Source organism: Balaenoptera acutorostrata, chromosome 2 (genome assembly GCF_949987535.1).
Source record: "Balaenoptera acutorostrata chromosome 2, mBalAcu1.1, whole genome shotgun sequence".
In the NCBI taxonomy this organism is placed as follows: Eukaryota; Metazoa; Chordata; class Mammalia; order Artiodactyla; family Balaenopteridae; genus Balaenoptera; species Balaenoptera acutorostrata.
This window is the reverse complement of record NC_080065.1, coordinates 134442396-134456762: the sequence shown is the minus strand read 5'-3', so window position 1 is coordinate 134456762 and position 14367 is coordinate 134442396. Positions and strand designations below refer to the sequence as shown.

Genomic DNA, 14367 nt, shown 5'->3' with positions numbered 1-14367 from the left:
TGGTGGGCGTGTGGGTGTTCATTACATTATTCTATTTTTCTATAGGTTTGAAATTTTTCATTTAAAAAAGTAAAATATAAAACAAAACACAGGAACTGATAGTGTCAAGGTCCCTTCCAGATGCACCATCTGATGCATAGATGATTATTTCTAGTCCCCTTCCTGATGATGTCTGGAAGTTGCAGAAAGAGTACCCAAGTCAATGGCATCTGGGACAAGGCTCCAACAGTCTTTCCTTGATCATGACCAGTAGCCCTCAGACCCACCTTCTGAGACACCCACAAGGGTTTCAAACCACAATGTCTAAGCATGCCTCCTCCACGAAGACTCACAAATGTTTCTCATGACTATTATCTGGCCTCCTCTCCACGGTACCCTTGCCTCTTGCTCTTCTTCCTATGGAAAAATCTCCAGATCAAATGTCCAAGAAAGATCAGCCATGAGGCTAGGAACAGACAGAGCAGGTGGGGGCCCCTCCATTAGTTGCAGGGGGTTGGGATGCAGGGGTGGGATTACCTTTTCAGGACATGCCTATGCTGACCATCTGCTCTCACCAAGGGTTGCCTAGTGCTTGGCTGACTGTGGGCAGGAGAGGTGGAAACAGTCGCCAGATATTTGAAAAACTCTGTCCTCTGGGCTTACTTTCCATGGGAAAGGGACAACTGTCACTTTACAAATCAGAGGTGACAGAGGGGAGGGGGGTCTTCAAAGAGATGATTACATCTCTTCTCCACAACCATCAAGGAGTAACTACAGAATTATAGCTGCCTCTTAATTTACAGCCTTTCTAAGGTAAGTTGGAGAAAACTCTTTATGCAGCCTTTCAGACAGGCAACAAAAATTGAAAGGCTCACCCAGAGTTGCGTGAGTATGGGGAAACCAGCCCTCTTACATTCTCTTGGCGGGAGTATCAGTTGGTGGGATCTTTTTATTTTATTTTATTTTTAAATTTTATTTACTTACTCATTTTTGGCTGCATTGGGTCTTCGTTGCTGCATACGGGCTTTCTCTAGTTGCAGCGAGCGGGGGTTGCTCTTTGTTGCGGTGCACAAGCTTCTCATTGCGGTGGCTTCTCTTGTTGTGAAGCACAGGCTCTAGGCACGCAGGCTCTAGAGTGCAGGCTCAGTAGTTACGGCTCACGGACTTAGTTGCTCTGCAGCACGTGGGATCTTCCCAGACCAGGGCTCGAACCCATGTCCCCTGCATTGGCAGGTGGATTCTTAACCACTGCGCCACCAGGGGAGTCTCTGGTGGGATCTCTTTAGAGAGCAGTTTGGCAATTTGTGAAATGTACAAACCCTTTATTCCCTCAATCCTACTATAGAAATCTACCCAGAAATATCAACTCAAGGACTTCCCTGGTGGCACAGTGGTTAAGAATCTGCCTGCCAATGGAGGGGACACGGGTTCAAGCCCTGGTCTGGGAAGATCCCACATGCCATGGAGCAACTACGCCTGTGCGCCACAACTGCTAAGCCTGTGCTCTAGAGCCCGCGAGCCACAACTACTGAGCCCTCACGCCACAACTACTGACGTCCGTGCACCTAGAGCCCGTGCTCCACAACAAGAGAAGCCACCGCACTGAGTAGCCCGCGCACCGCAAGGAAGAGCAGCCCCCGCTAGCCGCAACTAGAGAAAGCCCACGCACAGCAACAAAGACCCAATACAGCCAAAAAAAAAAAAAATCAACTCAAGTGAGCATGGATAAAGGTAGAAGTTATTCAGCAACTCTATTTATGACAGTAAAATTTCGGAAACAATCCAAATATCCATCAATAGGGAATGGTTAAATAAACCACAGACTATGAGCTGCCCTGGGAAGGAACTCCATGCAGTCATTAAAAAGAACATGGTAGAGCAATTCATATTGTCCTGAAAAGATATTTATTCATGGCCATGATTAGGTGAAAAAGCAAGTTCTAGAAAAGCATGTAGAGTAGGAGCCCCTTAAAAAATTCATTCATTCATTCACTCATCCTATCTATCTATCTATCCATCCATCTATCCATCCATCCAACATCTAGATGTTCCCATGGAAAGTTTATTTCCTGTCTGTCTGTCTGTCTGTCTGTAAATATACAGAATAAAGTTCGGATGGAAAATGTTTACTAGGGGGAGGGATGGGGAAACGGGAAACCAAAGGGGAATGGACTTTTTACTTTATATACCTGTGTATTGTTTGAAATTTCTTTTTTCAATAACCACGTTACTTTTAAATTTAAAACAAATTAAAAATGCCAATAAAGGAAAACATGTCATTTGCCTTTTCCAAACACTCTGCCTCAGTTGTTGTGGAACTGCAGGTGCTTTGTGCTGGACTGATCCACCTCTGTAAGCAGCCTCCTCCCCCTGAAAGCTATGCCACTAGAATGGTCTCCCTAAGGCAGAGCTTCCTGCCGACTGCAAGGGCAAGTCTTGATTCCCTTGGCCCCCAGGTGGGAAGCGCTGCCTTAAAAGACAGGATAAACTGGGAGTTCCCTGGTGGCCTAGTGGTTAGGATTCTGGGCTTTCACTGCCATGGCCCAGGTTCAATCCCTGGTCAGGGAACTGAGATTCCCACAAGCCGCGCAAAGACTCCACGCTTCCACTGCAGGGGGCGAGGGTTTGATCCCTGGTCAGGAAAGTTCCGCATGCCACACGGTGAGGCCAAAAACAAAGTGGGGCGGGGGGGGGCGGGAAGAGAGACAGGATAAACTAGACACCCCACCCACTCACTCATCCAAATAAAAAGTGGGAAGCGGCATATATTTTAGAATCACAAAGATCTAATTAGATGGTACCATCTATCCTACCTGGATGAGAAAGAACCATTTATGGCTGGTGTGATTATAGTCGGCCAAACTCCAGAAAGAGTCCCATGATCATCAGCACAAGAAAGGCAGGATTATTGTTTCAAGAGGGAAGGGATCAAAAGTTCTAGAGCAGCATGTATAGCAGGAGCCCCTTAAAAATTCATTCTTTCTATCTATCTATCTATCTATCTATCTATCTATCCATCCATCCATCCATCCAATGTCTACACTTTCCCATGGGAAGTCTATTTTCTGTCTGCCTGTAAATCTACAGAATAAAATTTGGATGACAGAAAGAATGTCATTCCTGCTGCAACATTAGACCCTAGCATTTCGTTGAGGGCATTTTTGAAACCTGTAGGCTCTGGGGTGCTGCAGGCATTTAGTGGGCAGGGACCCAGGGATGCAGGATATCCTGCTAGGACAGTCCTGCATTATGGAGAATGGTTCTACATTTCATGTGCCCCTCTTCAACATTCAGAAACTGAATGAATGCCTTGAAATGGGCTGCGACTTCAAGAACTGAGATATTTTTGTGACACTTGGACTCCATCCTGTCACATATCTTAACACTGGGAATTACCATGACACACCTTTTGTAAATAAGACCAAGGTCATTTGCAGGAACATAATCCTTCCTCATTTCCTCTGCCTCCCAGTATGTAATGTTATCCCTACTTCAGTTATGTTATTTCCTTCTTTCTCTTATCATACGCAAGGAAGTCAAGTTTGTTATCATTGCTCACTGTTATTGCAGGGTACACACATTCTCTGCTCTTTTCTTTTTCTGTACTTCTCGTACACAATGGCTTCTGACTCTTCTTTGCTTAAATCCAAGCTTATTTATTATAAGTAGGTACAAGCATCTGATTGCTTCATAATATTTTCTAGTGTAGTGTTACCCAAGCATTTGCACACTGAAATACATATTACTTTATTAGAAATTATTTTCCATTTATTTCTCCTTTAATTATAGTTAAGCCATTATATTGATTTTTTTCAGTTATGTCTAGAGGCAGGAGAATTTTTTTTTCAGAATATAACTCAGGATAATAAATTTATTTAATGCTTGTTATAAAAAGGGGGCATTGGGACCAATGGAGCTGAGCACCACAGTGTGGTCTCAGTGAAGCATAATCCTTGCCTAGCCAAGGTAACCACAATAGCTGGGAATTTTTGCATGTTACTTGCATGCAGTGAGTCTATGTCTCCATGAGTTGTTGTTATTACTCCCACTCCACATGTAGGGAAACAAGGTTCTGAGACACGAAATGGCTCTGCCAAGGTATAATAAGGGGCAGAGCCCGATCCGCTGCCAGGCAGCTTGGTGTCAAAGCCCATGAGAAAAGCCTGGACTTGCCTGGCTGAAAAAGACCTGAGTGCAGAAGACATAACAAACAGCAGCCTCTGTGCCAACTAGGGCCCCCCACATAGTGTTTCTAACATGTCTGAACTAGATGCCAATATTTAACACTTGGGAGACTTACATCAAAGTTTCTGGTTTCTCTTGAAAGATCAGAGGATCTGGGCACACATTTCTAGGAATCACATTTCTACATGGCAACTGAGGGAGATGGTTTATAAAAAATGACTGCAATTATTTCACTCTCTGTATCTACACCCTTTGAATATGACTTTGAAGCTTCTCCCATCAAGAAGTGGGGAAGAGGGCTTCCCTGGTGGCGCAGTGGTTGAGAATCTGCCTGCTAATGCAGGGGACACGGGTTCGAGCCCTGGTCTGGGAAGATCCCACATGCCACGGAGCAGCTGGGCCCGTGAGCCACAATTGCTGAGCCTGCGCGTCTGGAGCCTGTGCCCCGCGACGGGAGGGGCCGCGATAGAGAAAGGCCCGCGCACCGCGATGAAGAGCGGTCCCCGCACCGCGATGAAGAGTGGCCCCCGCTTGCCGCAACTGGAGAAAGCCCTCGCACGAACCGAAGACCCAACACAGCCAAAAATAAATAAATAAATAAATAAATAAATAAATAAGAAAATCCTTTAAAAAAAAAAAAAAGAAGTGGGGAATACTTCTCCACCCCTTGAGTCTGGCACAGCATGCCAATTCCAAGCTGAGATCTCAAAAGGCAGAGCTGAGTCCGCTTGTATGTCCCAGATACATAAGAGAGCCCAGCCAACATCAGCAAAGCTGACCCGCACACGTGAACACACGTGAGGGTGTTCAGCCAGGACTAGAAGAATCATTTACTGAGCCCAGCTACACCACTAACATGCGTAAGTGTGACCTAAATAAATGTTTGCTTTAAACATATTTTGGGGATGATTTATACTTTAAACCACTATATTTGGGTTGGTTTGTTATTTAGCAAAAGCTACTCGATACAGCAACAATCAGCCGAGGCTGGGCTGCAGCTGCACTCTATACAGGGTCTCTTGGCTCTGGTTTGCCACAGTCTCCACTACTCCCTTTTGTCCCACAACTGGTGTCTTGCTTTTCTCATTGCTCACTCCTGTAGAAATGTATTTAGTGACCCTTGCAAAAGCCTAAGTTTGTAAGTTCCATGAAGGGATCAAAGGAAGCAAAGGAGAAAATGAATGTAGGTTTTTTGGAGGCTGTGATGGGTTAGGACATGGGTACTTCAAAAGGAGGCTTCAGGGAGTAGAGGGGTAAGGATAAGATAAGGAAGAGAAGGAGCAGAGGTAGCAGGAGGCTCCACATGAGATAATATCAACTTCAAAGTCCTAAACCTACACTGTCTTTCTCTTGGGTATAAAGGAAATGTCTAAGTAAGATGAAATAACAATAATAACTTCTGTTCCTCCTACTCTACTCTGCTTTCCAGAGGATGACCTTCATCTATCTTCATTTGGTGAGCCTGTCCTTGGGAAGATATAAGCCTTTTCAAAACAGAAAAGAAGCAGAACAATTCACAGGCAAGGAAATACAAATACCTCTTAAATATATAGAAAGATATCAAGGGACTTCCCTGGCGGTCCAGTGGTTATGACTCCGCGCTTCCAATGCAGGGAATGAGGGTTCAATCCCTGGTCAGGGAACTAGGATCCCACATGCTGCGGGGCAACTGAGCCTGTGCATCACAACTAGAAAGGCCAAGTGCCGCAACGAGAGAGGCTGCGTGCCACAACTACAGAGCCCACGCGCTCTGGAGCCCTCGCGCCACAACTACAGAGCCCACGCGCTCTGGAGCCCACCCGCCACAACTAGAAAGAAGCCCGCACGCCACGACGAAGAGCCCATGCGCTGCAACAAAAGATTCGGCATGCCATAACTAAGACCCAACACAGCCAAAAAATAAATAAATATTTAAAAAAAGGATGATAAACTTTTTTTTTAACATCTTTATTGGAGTATAATTGCTTTACAATGGTGTGTTAGTTTCTGCTTTATAACAAAGTGAATCAGTTATACATATACATATGTTCCCATATCTCTTCACTCTTGCATCTCCCGGAGATAAATGCACAGTGAAACATTACTGAGATGCCATTTTTCACCTATCAGTGGTAAATACTCTAAAGTTTAACAACACACTGCTAGTAAGGCTGTGGAGAAACACCCTCATATGCTGCTCATGGGAATATCAATTGGTATAACCTTTACAGAGGGCAATTTTGCAATATTGTCAAAATTATCAATACATACTTCCTTTGACCTAGCAATTCCACATCTGGAAATTGAACTTACAGATATACTTGCACCTCAGTAAAATAACATATGTTTGTGAATAATCACTGTAGCACTGCCTGTAATATGAAAAGAATAGAAACAAACCAATGTTCATCAACAGAGACCAGTTAAATAAACTGTGGAACAGCCACAGAGTAGAAGAATACGTAGCCGTTCAAAGGATCTTACATGTATGTATTGAAATGGAAAGACCTCCAAGATATAATGTAAGTGAAAAAAATTACAAACTTTCATTAAAAAGATGGGGAAAATAAAAGTATATATTTGTATTTGCTTGTATAGGCATACAGGAACTCTGCTAAGATCCATAAGTAATTTAAAAGTGGTTACCTTACCTTTGTGGGTAGGAGCAGTAATTGGGTGGATAAAAGGACAGGGTTGGAAAGGTCTTTTTACTGTGTAAATTCAGATGTTTTAAAGCTTTTGAAACATGCAACTATTACCCGTTCAAAATTTTAATTTAAAAATATTTTTTTTCTACATATCTCTACCTGGAGCTTCCACTCACGGGTGCCAGCTCTGGGCCGCGAGGCCACCCAGAGCAGTTCTGATCCTCTTCCATGGGGCAAGACTCTAGCCATCTGTCGAGAGGTCTCCCCAGGTGATACAAACCTGTTTCCTGCCACTGCTGCTTACACCACATGGTTCCCACCATCTCACTGCCCTCCCTATGGTAGTCACGAGTGCTGTTCACCAAATGTTTCTGCTTTTCTGCCTCTGAACACATGGCTGGATGGCAGGCCCTGGCCTCCTGGTAGCTGGACGAAGCCATGTGATTAGTTCTGGCCCATGAATTTTGAGAAGCAACGGATATCACTTCTGGACTACAGCATTTAGTTACCAGTGTTAGAACCCCAGAGCACTTTTTTCCTTTGCCAAGTTACTGGCAATATTCCAGACAGTAGCTGCTGTCAGCTTGAGTCTCAACATGAAGAGCCCCAAGTTAACCTGCAGTGGAGCATAAGGAAGGTAGAAACCTTGTTGGTCGAAGCCACCGAAAGAGCTGGGAGTTGTTTGTCTCTGCAGCATAGCCTAGCCTAGTCTGACTGGGACACTCCTGAAGCAATGTGAGCAGCACCAAGCAGGGGTGAGACTTTAACAGCCTCTGACCTCAGGGTCCATGAGGGTCATTATACTCACAGCACTGCCTCAATGGTGTCCTGGATCTCCCCCTGCAGCCGTGGCTCCTTCCGGTAGGTCTCCACCAGCAGCAAGGCCTGTTCGTAGCTGGCACAGTACACTTTATAGACTTGCTCCAACTCCTCTTGGAATTCCAGGAATAAGCTGCCTGACAGTGATAAGCAACAAGGAGTTCTCAAAAGCATGTCTGCATGTCCTCTTGCTTAGGTCAGAGAGGCGGTGAGTGACACAGCTAAGCATTCCAGCTCTGGAGTGAGACTGCCAGGCTTAACCAGTGTTGTTGCCTTGGGCAAGTCACCTCATCTTCCTGAGCTTCTATTTTTTTCATCTCACTTTCAAAAGGCTGCTGTAGGATTAAGTAACAGAATGATGTAGAGCTCAGACTGGTGCGCTGCCTATATTTAATAAATGGTAGCAACAATTATAGCAATAATATTGATAATTCTCATATTTGGACAGTGCTTTATAGTTTACAAAACACACTCATGTTATATCTTTACAATTACTATGTGTGGCAAGTACGACTCCAGATGCTCTGTTTATAAAGAATCCCTACAGCACAGCATGGATAGTCACAAATGTGGGCTTTGGAGTCAGAGAGAAGTAAGGCCAGATCTCCAGCCAACCCTTCCCCAGTAGCGTAATCTAGGGCGAGTATTTGACCCCTCTAACCCTCCATATTTTCACCTATAGACTGGAATAAAAATAGTGCTCACCTCCAAATGTTCACTGCGAGGATTAAATCAAACAACGCATGTAAAGCACCTGACACAAACTTCATTCACCAAAAGTTTACCAACTGCTTATTTATTGACTATGTGCCAGGCACTCTTCTAAGTTCTGTGAACAAAACAATGACCCTGCCTCATGGGGCTGATACTCCAGTGGGGAAGACAGACAATAAATAAATATATTACATATGCCAGGTAGTGGTGAGTACCATAAATCTAAACAAAGCCAGATAAAGAGTTAGAGAGTGGTAGGAGATCTATTTAGGAAAGACCTCCATAAAGACGTGGATGTTTATCAGAGACCAAAAGAACTCAGCCCTGCAGAAATAGACACAGATGTAGAGAACAAACGTATGGACACCAAGGGGGGAAAGTGGCGGGGGTGGGGGGGATGAATTGGGAGATTGGGATTGACGTATACACACTAATATGTATAAAATAGATAACTAATAAGAACCTGCTGTACAAAAAATAAATAAAATAGCTTTGTGACCACCTAGAGGGGTGGGATAGGGAGGGTGGGAGGGAGGGAGACACAAGAGGGAAGACATATGGGAACATATGTATATGTATAACTGATTCACTTTGTTATAAAGCAGAAACTAACACACCATTGTAAAGCAATTATACTCCAATAAAGATGTTTAAATAAATAAATAAATAAATAAATAAATAAATAAAATGCAAAAATTCAAAAAAAAAAAGAACCCACCGCTAGGAATGTCTGGGGGAAGAGCAGCACCAGGCTTAGGGAAGGACAAATGCAAAGACCTGAAGGCAAGTGAACGCTTGACAGCTGGGTGACACAAGAAGGCAGGTGTGGCTGGAACACAATGAGCAAGGGCACAAAGTAGAGAAAATAAACAGGAAACTGAAGCCAGATCATGTAGGGCCTTAAAGTAAGTAAGTAAGGTGTAGTAAGGTGTTTGGATTTTATTCTTACGGTGGCAGAAAGCAAATGGAGGGTTTTGAGCAGGGGTGACATGATCTGGTTTCTGTTTGAAAAGGAGCATTCCCATGCTCAATTTCAGCAGCACATACATTAAAGGTAGAATAACACAGGACAGATTAGCACGGCCCCTGCACATGAGTGACATGCAAATCTGTGACGTGTTCTATATTTTAAAATCAGAAACTTATGAGATTGATTATTTGTAGGGGGAGATAGAACGGGGTGGAAAGAACAGGGAATGGGTCAGGGTAGTAGGGATGAGAGGGGAGCAATGCTTCGTTGAATATACCTTTCTATATAGCTCAGATCTTGGAACCATGGTAATGTTTCACATACTCCCAAAATAAATATATAATTGAGACCAACCAGGATGTGGAGGGGGAACCCCGAATAGAATACAAACAATAAGGAATGAACCTAATTCTATTACAAATGAATAACATAACCACACTGAAGGGTGTAGGAAGAAATTAACGTAAGTAACTATTTTTCACAAAGGCACAGGTTAGTAATGCTGATTATAACATAATAAAAAAGTATTTTATGTGTCTACTAACTTCAAACAAATAAGTAAATACACTGAAGATAATGGCAGCCATTTCCACCTGTCACAGAAAGATGCTACAAATAAGAAAAGGCGAAAGACTAGAAAGAACCCTGAGGTGCTGGACTGGAATTGGAGGTTATCAGTAGGAACACATGGTTTTAAATATTTTAAATACATAAATACAGATGGATAGATACAGAAAGAAATGTAGATATGTGTACATGCACGTGTTGGTATATATACATATATTTCCTAACTCTGTCAGCTAAGAGGGCCTAGAAACAATTACACCCCAGGAGCAACAAGCACACCTAGATCTTAGAACCTGGGGTCTAAATACCATTCTCCAAAGGTGGGAACCAGGGCTCCTAGGAAAAAAGCTGATTCCAAGGATGAGGCAGGGAAAATACAAGATGAGTCTAGAACATCTTGTGGGGTCAGAAAGTAAGAAAGTGCTCACAAATTGTTGGAGACATACTGAAAGGATACAGGTGCCAACTTGAAAGAGTTCCCTATGGCCAAAGCTGGTAAAATTTGAGCAAGAAAATGAATATTAATAGTACTGGGTTCTGACTCATGGAGTAAAGTAAATATCCATGAGTTTATACTTATATAAATAGTTGAATAAAGAAATGAATGGGTGAGGGACTTCCTTGGTGGCGCAGTGGTTAAGAATCTGCCTGCCAATGCAGGGGACACGGGTTCGATCCCTGGTCCAGGAAGATCCCACATGCCATGAAGCAACTAAGCCTGTGCACCGCAACTACTGAGCCTGTGCTCTAGAGCCCACATGCCACAACTACTAAAGCCCGCGCGCCTAGAGCCCGTGCTCCAAAACAAGAGAAAGCCACCGCAATGAGAAGCCCACACACTGCAACGAAGAGTAGCCCCCGCTCGCTGCAACTAGAGAAAGCCACCGCAATGAGAAGCCCACACACCACAACGAAGAGTAGCCCCCGCTCGCTGCAACTAGAGAAAGCCTGCGTGCAGCAACGAAGACCCAATGCAGCCAAAAATAAATAAATAAAATAAATAAATTTATTTAAAAAAAAAAGAAATGAATGGGTGGGACTTCCCTGGTGGTCCAGTAGTTAAGAATCTACCTTCCAATGCAGGGGATGCGGGTTCAATCCTTGGTCAGGGAACTAAGATCCCACATGTTGCGGGGCAACTAAGCCCATGTGCCACAACTAGAGAGCCTGCGTGCCACAACTACAGAGAAGCCTGCCGCAACAAAGAGCCCATGCACCACAACAAAGACCCAGCATAGAAAAAAAAAAAGCTGGCAAAATTTGAATAAGGTCTGTAGAGTTAATAGTATTGCACTGAGCTAATTCCCTCATTTTAATAATTGCACTATAGATATGTAAGATGTAAAAATTAGGGGAAGTTGGAAGAAGGGTATATAGGAGCTCTCTGTATTATTTTTGTAACTTTTCTATAAGTCTAAAATTATTTCAAGATAAAAAGTGTAAAAAGAACCTTGAAGACATCATGCTAAGTGAAATAAACCAGTTACAAAAATACATATACTATATGATTCCATTTACATGAGGTACCTAGAGTAGTCAAATTCAGAGAGACAGAGGGTAGAATAGTGGCCACCAGGGGCTGGTCATCAGTTTAGGACGAGGAAAAAGTTCTAGACATGAACAGTGGTGATGGTGGAACAACAATGTGATTGTACTTAATGTCACTAAACTATACACTTAAAAATGGTTAAAATGGTAAATTTTGTATGTTACATATATTTTACTACAACAACAAAAAAACTTTAAATAAAAGACTTTTTAAAACACTGCACGCAGACTTCCCTGGTGGCGCAATGGTTAAGAATCCGCCTGCCAGTGCAGGGGACACGAGTTCGAGCCCTGGTCTGGGAAGACCCCACTTGCCACGGAGCAACGAAGCCCGTGAGCCACAACTACTGAGCCTGCGCTCTAGAGCCCGCGAGCCACAACTACTGAGCCCGTGTGCCACAACTACTGAAGCCCACGTGCCAGGGGCCTGTGCTCCACAACAAGAGAAGCCACCGCAATGAGAAGCCCGCGCACCGCAATGAAGAGTAGCTCTCACTCGCCGCAACTAGAGAAAGCCCGCGCACGGCAACGAAGACCCAACGCAGCCAAAAATAAATAAATGAATAAATAAATTTATTTAAAAAAAAACCAAAACCCTGCAAGCTAATGTTATAACTGCTATATTCATAATTGCCAAAGCCTGGAAGCAACCAACTTGTCCCTCAGTAGGTGAATGGATAAATAAACTGCACTATATCCATACAACAGAGTATGATTCAGTGATAAAAATGAAATGAGATATCAAGCCAGAAAAGACACGGAGAAACCTTAAATGTTTACTACTAGATGAAAGAAGCAACTCTGAAAAGGCTACATACTGTATGATTCCAGCAATATGACATTCTGGAAAAGGCAAAACTATGGAGACAGTAAAAAGAGCAGTGGTTTCCAGGGGTTGGGGTTGGGGGAGGGATGAATAGGCAGAGCACAGAGGATTTTTAGAGAAGGGAAACTATGTATGAAACTGTAATGGTGGCGTCGTACATTATACATTACTCTAAACCCACAGAACTGAACAACACACAGAGTGAACCCCAATGTACACTATGGACTTTAGTCAATAATAATATATCAATATTTACTTGTCAGTTATAATAAATGTACCACACTAATGCAAGGTGTTAATAATAGGGGGAACTGTGTGGGGGAAGGGGTACATGGGAGCTTTCTGTACTTTCTACTTAACTTTTTTTTTACAGATTTAATTTTATTTATCTTTGGCTGCATTGGGTCTTCATTGCTGCATGTGGGCTTTCTCTAGTTGTGGCGAGTGGGGGCTACTCTTCATTGTGGTTCACAGACTTCTCATTGCAGTGGCTTCTCTTGTTGCGGAGCACAGGCTCTAGGCGCACAGGCTTCAGCAGTTGTGGCATGCAGGCTCAGTAGTTGTGACGCACAGGCTTAGTTGCTCTGTGGCATGTGGGATCTTCCCAGACCAGGGATCGAACCCACGTGCCCTGCATTGGCAGGCAGATTCTTATCCACTGCGTCACCAAGGAAGTCCCTACTTAATTTTTCTTTTTTTCTTTTTGTTTTTTTTTGCTTTTGTTTTGTTTTGTTTTTTGGCCGTGCCGTGTGCCTTGTGGGATCCTAGCTCCCCGACCAGGGATCAAACCTGTGCCCCTGCAATGGAAGCGCAGAGTCCTAACCACTGGGAATTCCCTCTACTTAATTTTTCTGTAAATCTAAAAGTGCTCTAAAAAATAAAGTCTATTAGAGCTATACTGTGTTGAGACTAAACCAGAAGTCAAAATGGAAATAGGAATAGCTATTAGATGGCTACTATAAATACCCAGGCAAGAGTATTTGGTTGTCTATCTGGGGGAAAGTGGTGAGGGTGAAGAGAAATGTATTAGTCACAAAAGGGCAAGTAAGCCACGGACCACAGGAAGCCCAGGTGACCCTACTGCTTGCTAACGCTGTGCACTGTACCCATGAAATACAACAGGCCCCCCCTTGAAACACATCAGATGGTACCTAGACCAGCGTCATCCAGCTCTCAGCAAAGACTCCCACAGCAAGACTCCCACCCCAGGAACCAAACCCTCTCTCCAGTGCTGGTCAAGCCAATCCTCAGAGAGAACTCCCTCAGGAGAAGCCCCCAGAACAAGGGAGAACATGACCAGGAAAGATTACCTGAAACTGCAGCTAGGGAGAACGTGTATGATAGGGAGATCAGCCAGCTGCAGAGATGATCCCACTAAGAGATAGCTTGGGTGTAGCCCTGAAACCTAGGGCAGTTCCCACATTCTTCGTTACTAGGGTGATTCTGCAGGAACACAACTAATGCCAAAGAAACCTTACCATACCAGTATATGGCCAGAGGCAGGGGCACTTCAGTAACCGAAGGGTGGAGGAAGGCAAACTCCCCTAGAACAGAGAGCAGAGCTGTCCAACAGGCAGGAATGCTTGGGGCACCAAAGACTTATTTCCTCTCCTCTTGTCCTTCCTTAGTCACAGATTGGAAAGAAGTCACAGCAGCAAAGAGTTACTCCCAGTATCAAAAGGGTACTCTACCTCTAGCTGGGAGAAATGAGAAAGGGAGGCAGGAAGGCCAAGAGCTGGGGCTATAGTCTGAAAGAGCTGTTCAAATCATGACTCAGCCTGGTCAAGCTGTGTGACCTTAGGAAAGTTAATTAACCTCTCTGAGTCTCAGGTTTTCCTTTAGTAAAATGGGGATAATAATAATAATAATCAACAAGTAACAGTGTCATGAGAATAAAAAGGGCTACCACATGTTAGGTACCCACAGTCACGGCTGGCACAGAAACGGGTACTATTTTCATGCAGAAGGCACGAAACTGAAGCTCAGAGACATGAAGGAGCTGTGGGTGGCAGAACCCTGCGAGTCAGACTCCAAAGCCTCTGCTCTAAACCACTCAACCTGCAAGCCATGGCCACAGATGGCTACTGGGCACCTGAAATATGGAGAATCCCAACTGAGATGTGCTGTCAGTG

The 14367-nt window shown here is 43.9% G+C and overlaps 1 protein-coding gene and 1 non-coding gene across 5 annotated transcripts in view; one reads left to right on the top strand and one right to left on the bottom strand.

Moving 5' to 3' along the window:
- The window catches only part of ARHGEF37 (Rho guanine nucleotide exchange factor 37), a 91575-nt gene that overhangs the window by 54418 nt on the left and 22790 nt on the right, over positions 1 to 14367 (bottom strand). For all 4 annotated transcript variants that reach the window (XM_057541206.1, XM_007188671.2, XM_057541207.1 and 1 more), the window contains one exon: positions 7600 to 7747. In XM_057541206.1, coding sequence (XP_057397189.1) covers positions 7600 to 7747 — 148 coding nt within the window. The remainder of the gene's footprint in view (positions 1 to 7599; positions 7748 to 14367) is intronic.
- Positions 9348 to 9455, top strand: LOC114238667 (U6 spliceosomal RNA). Its single transcript, XR_003623978.1, has one exon. It is a non-coding gene; the product is annotated as a U6 spliceosomal RNA (small nuclear RNA).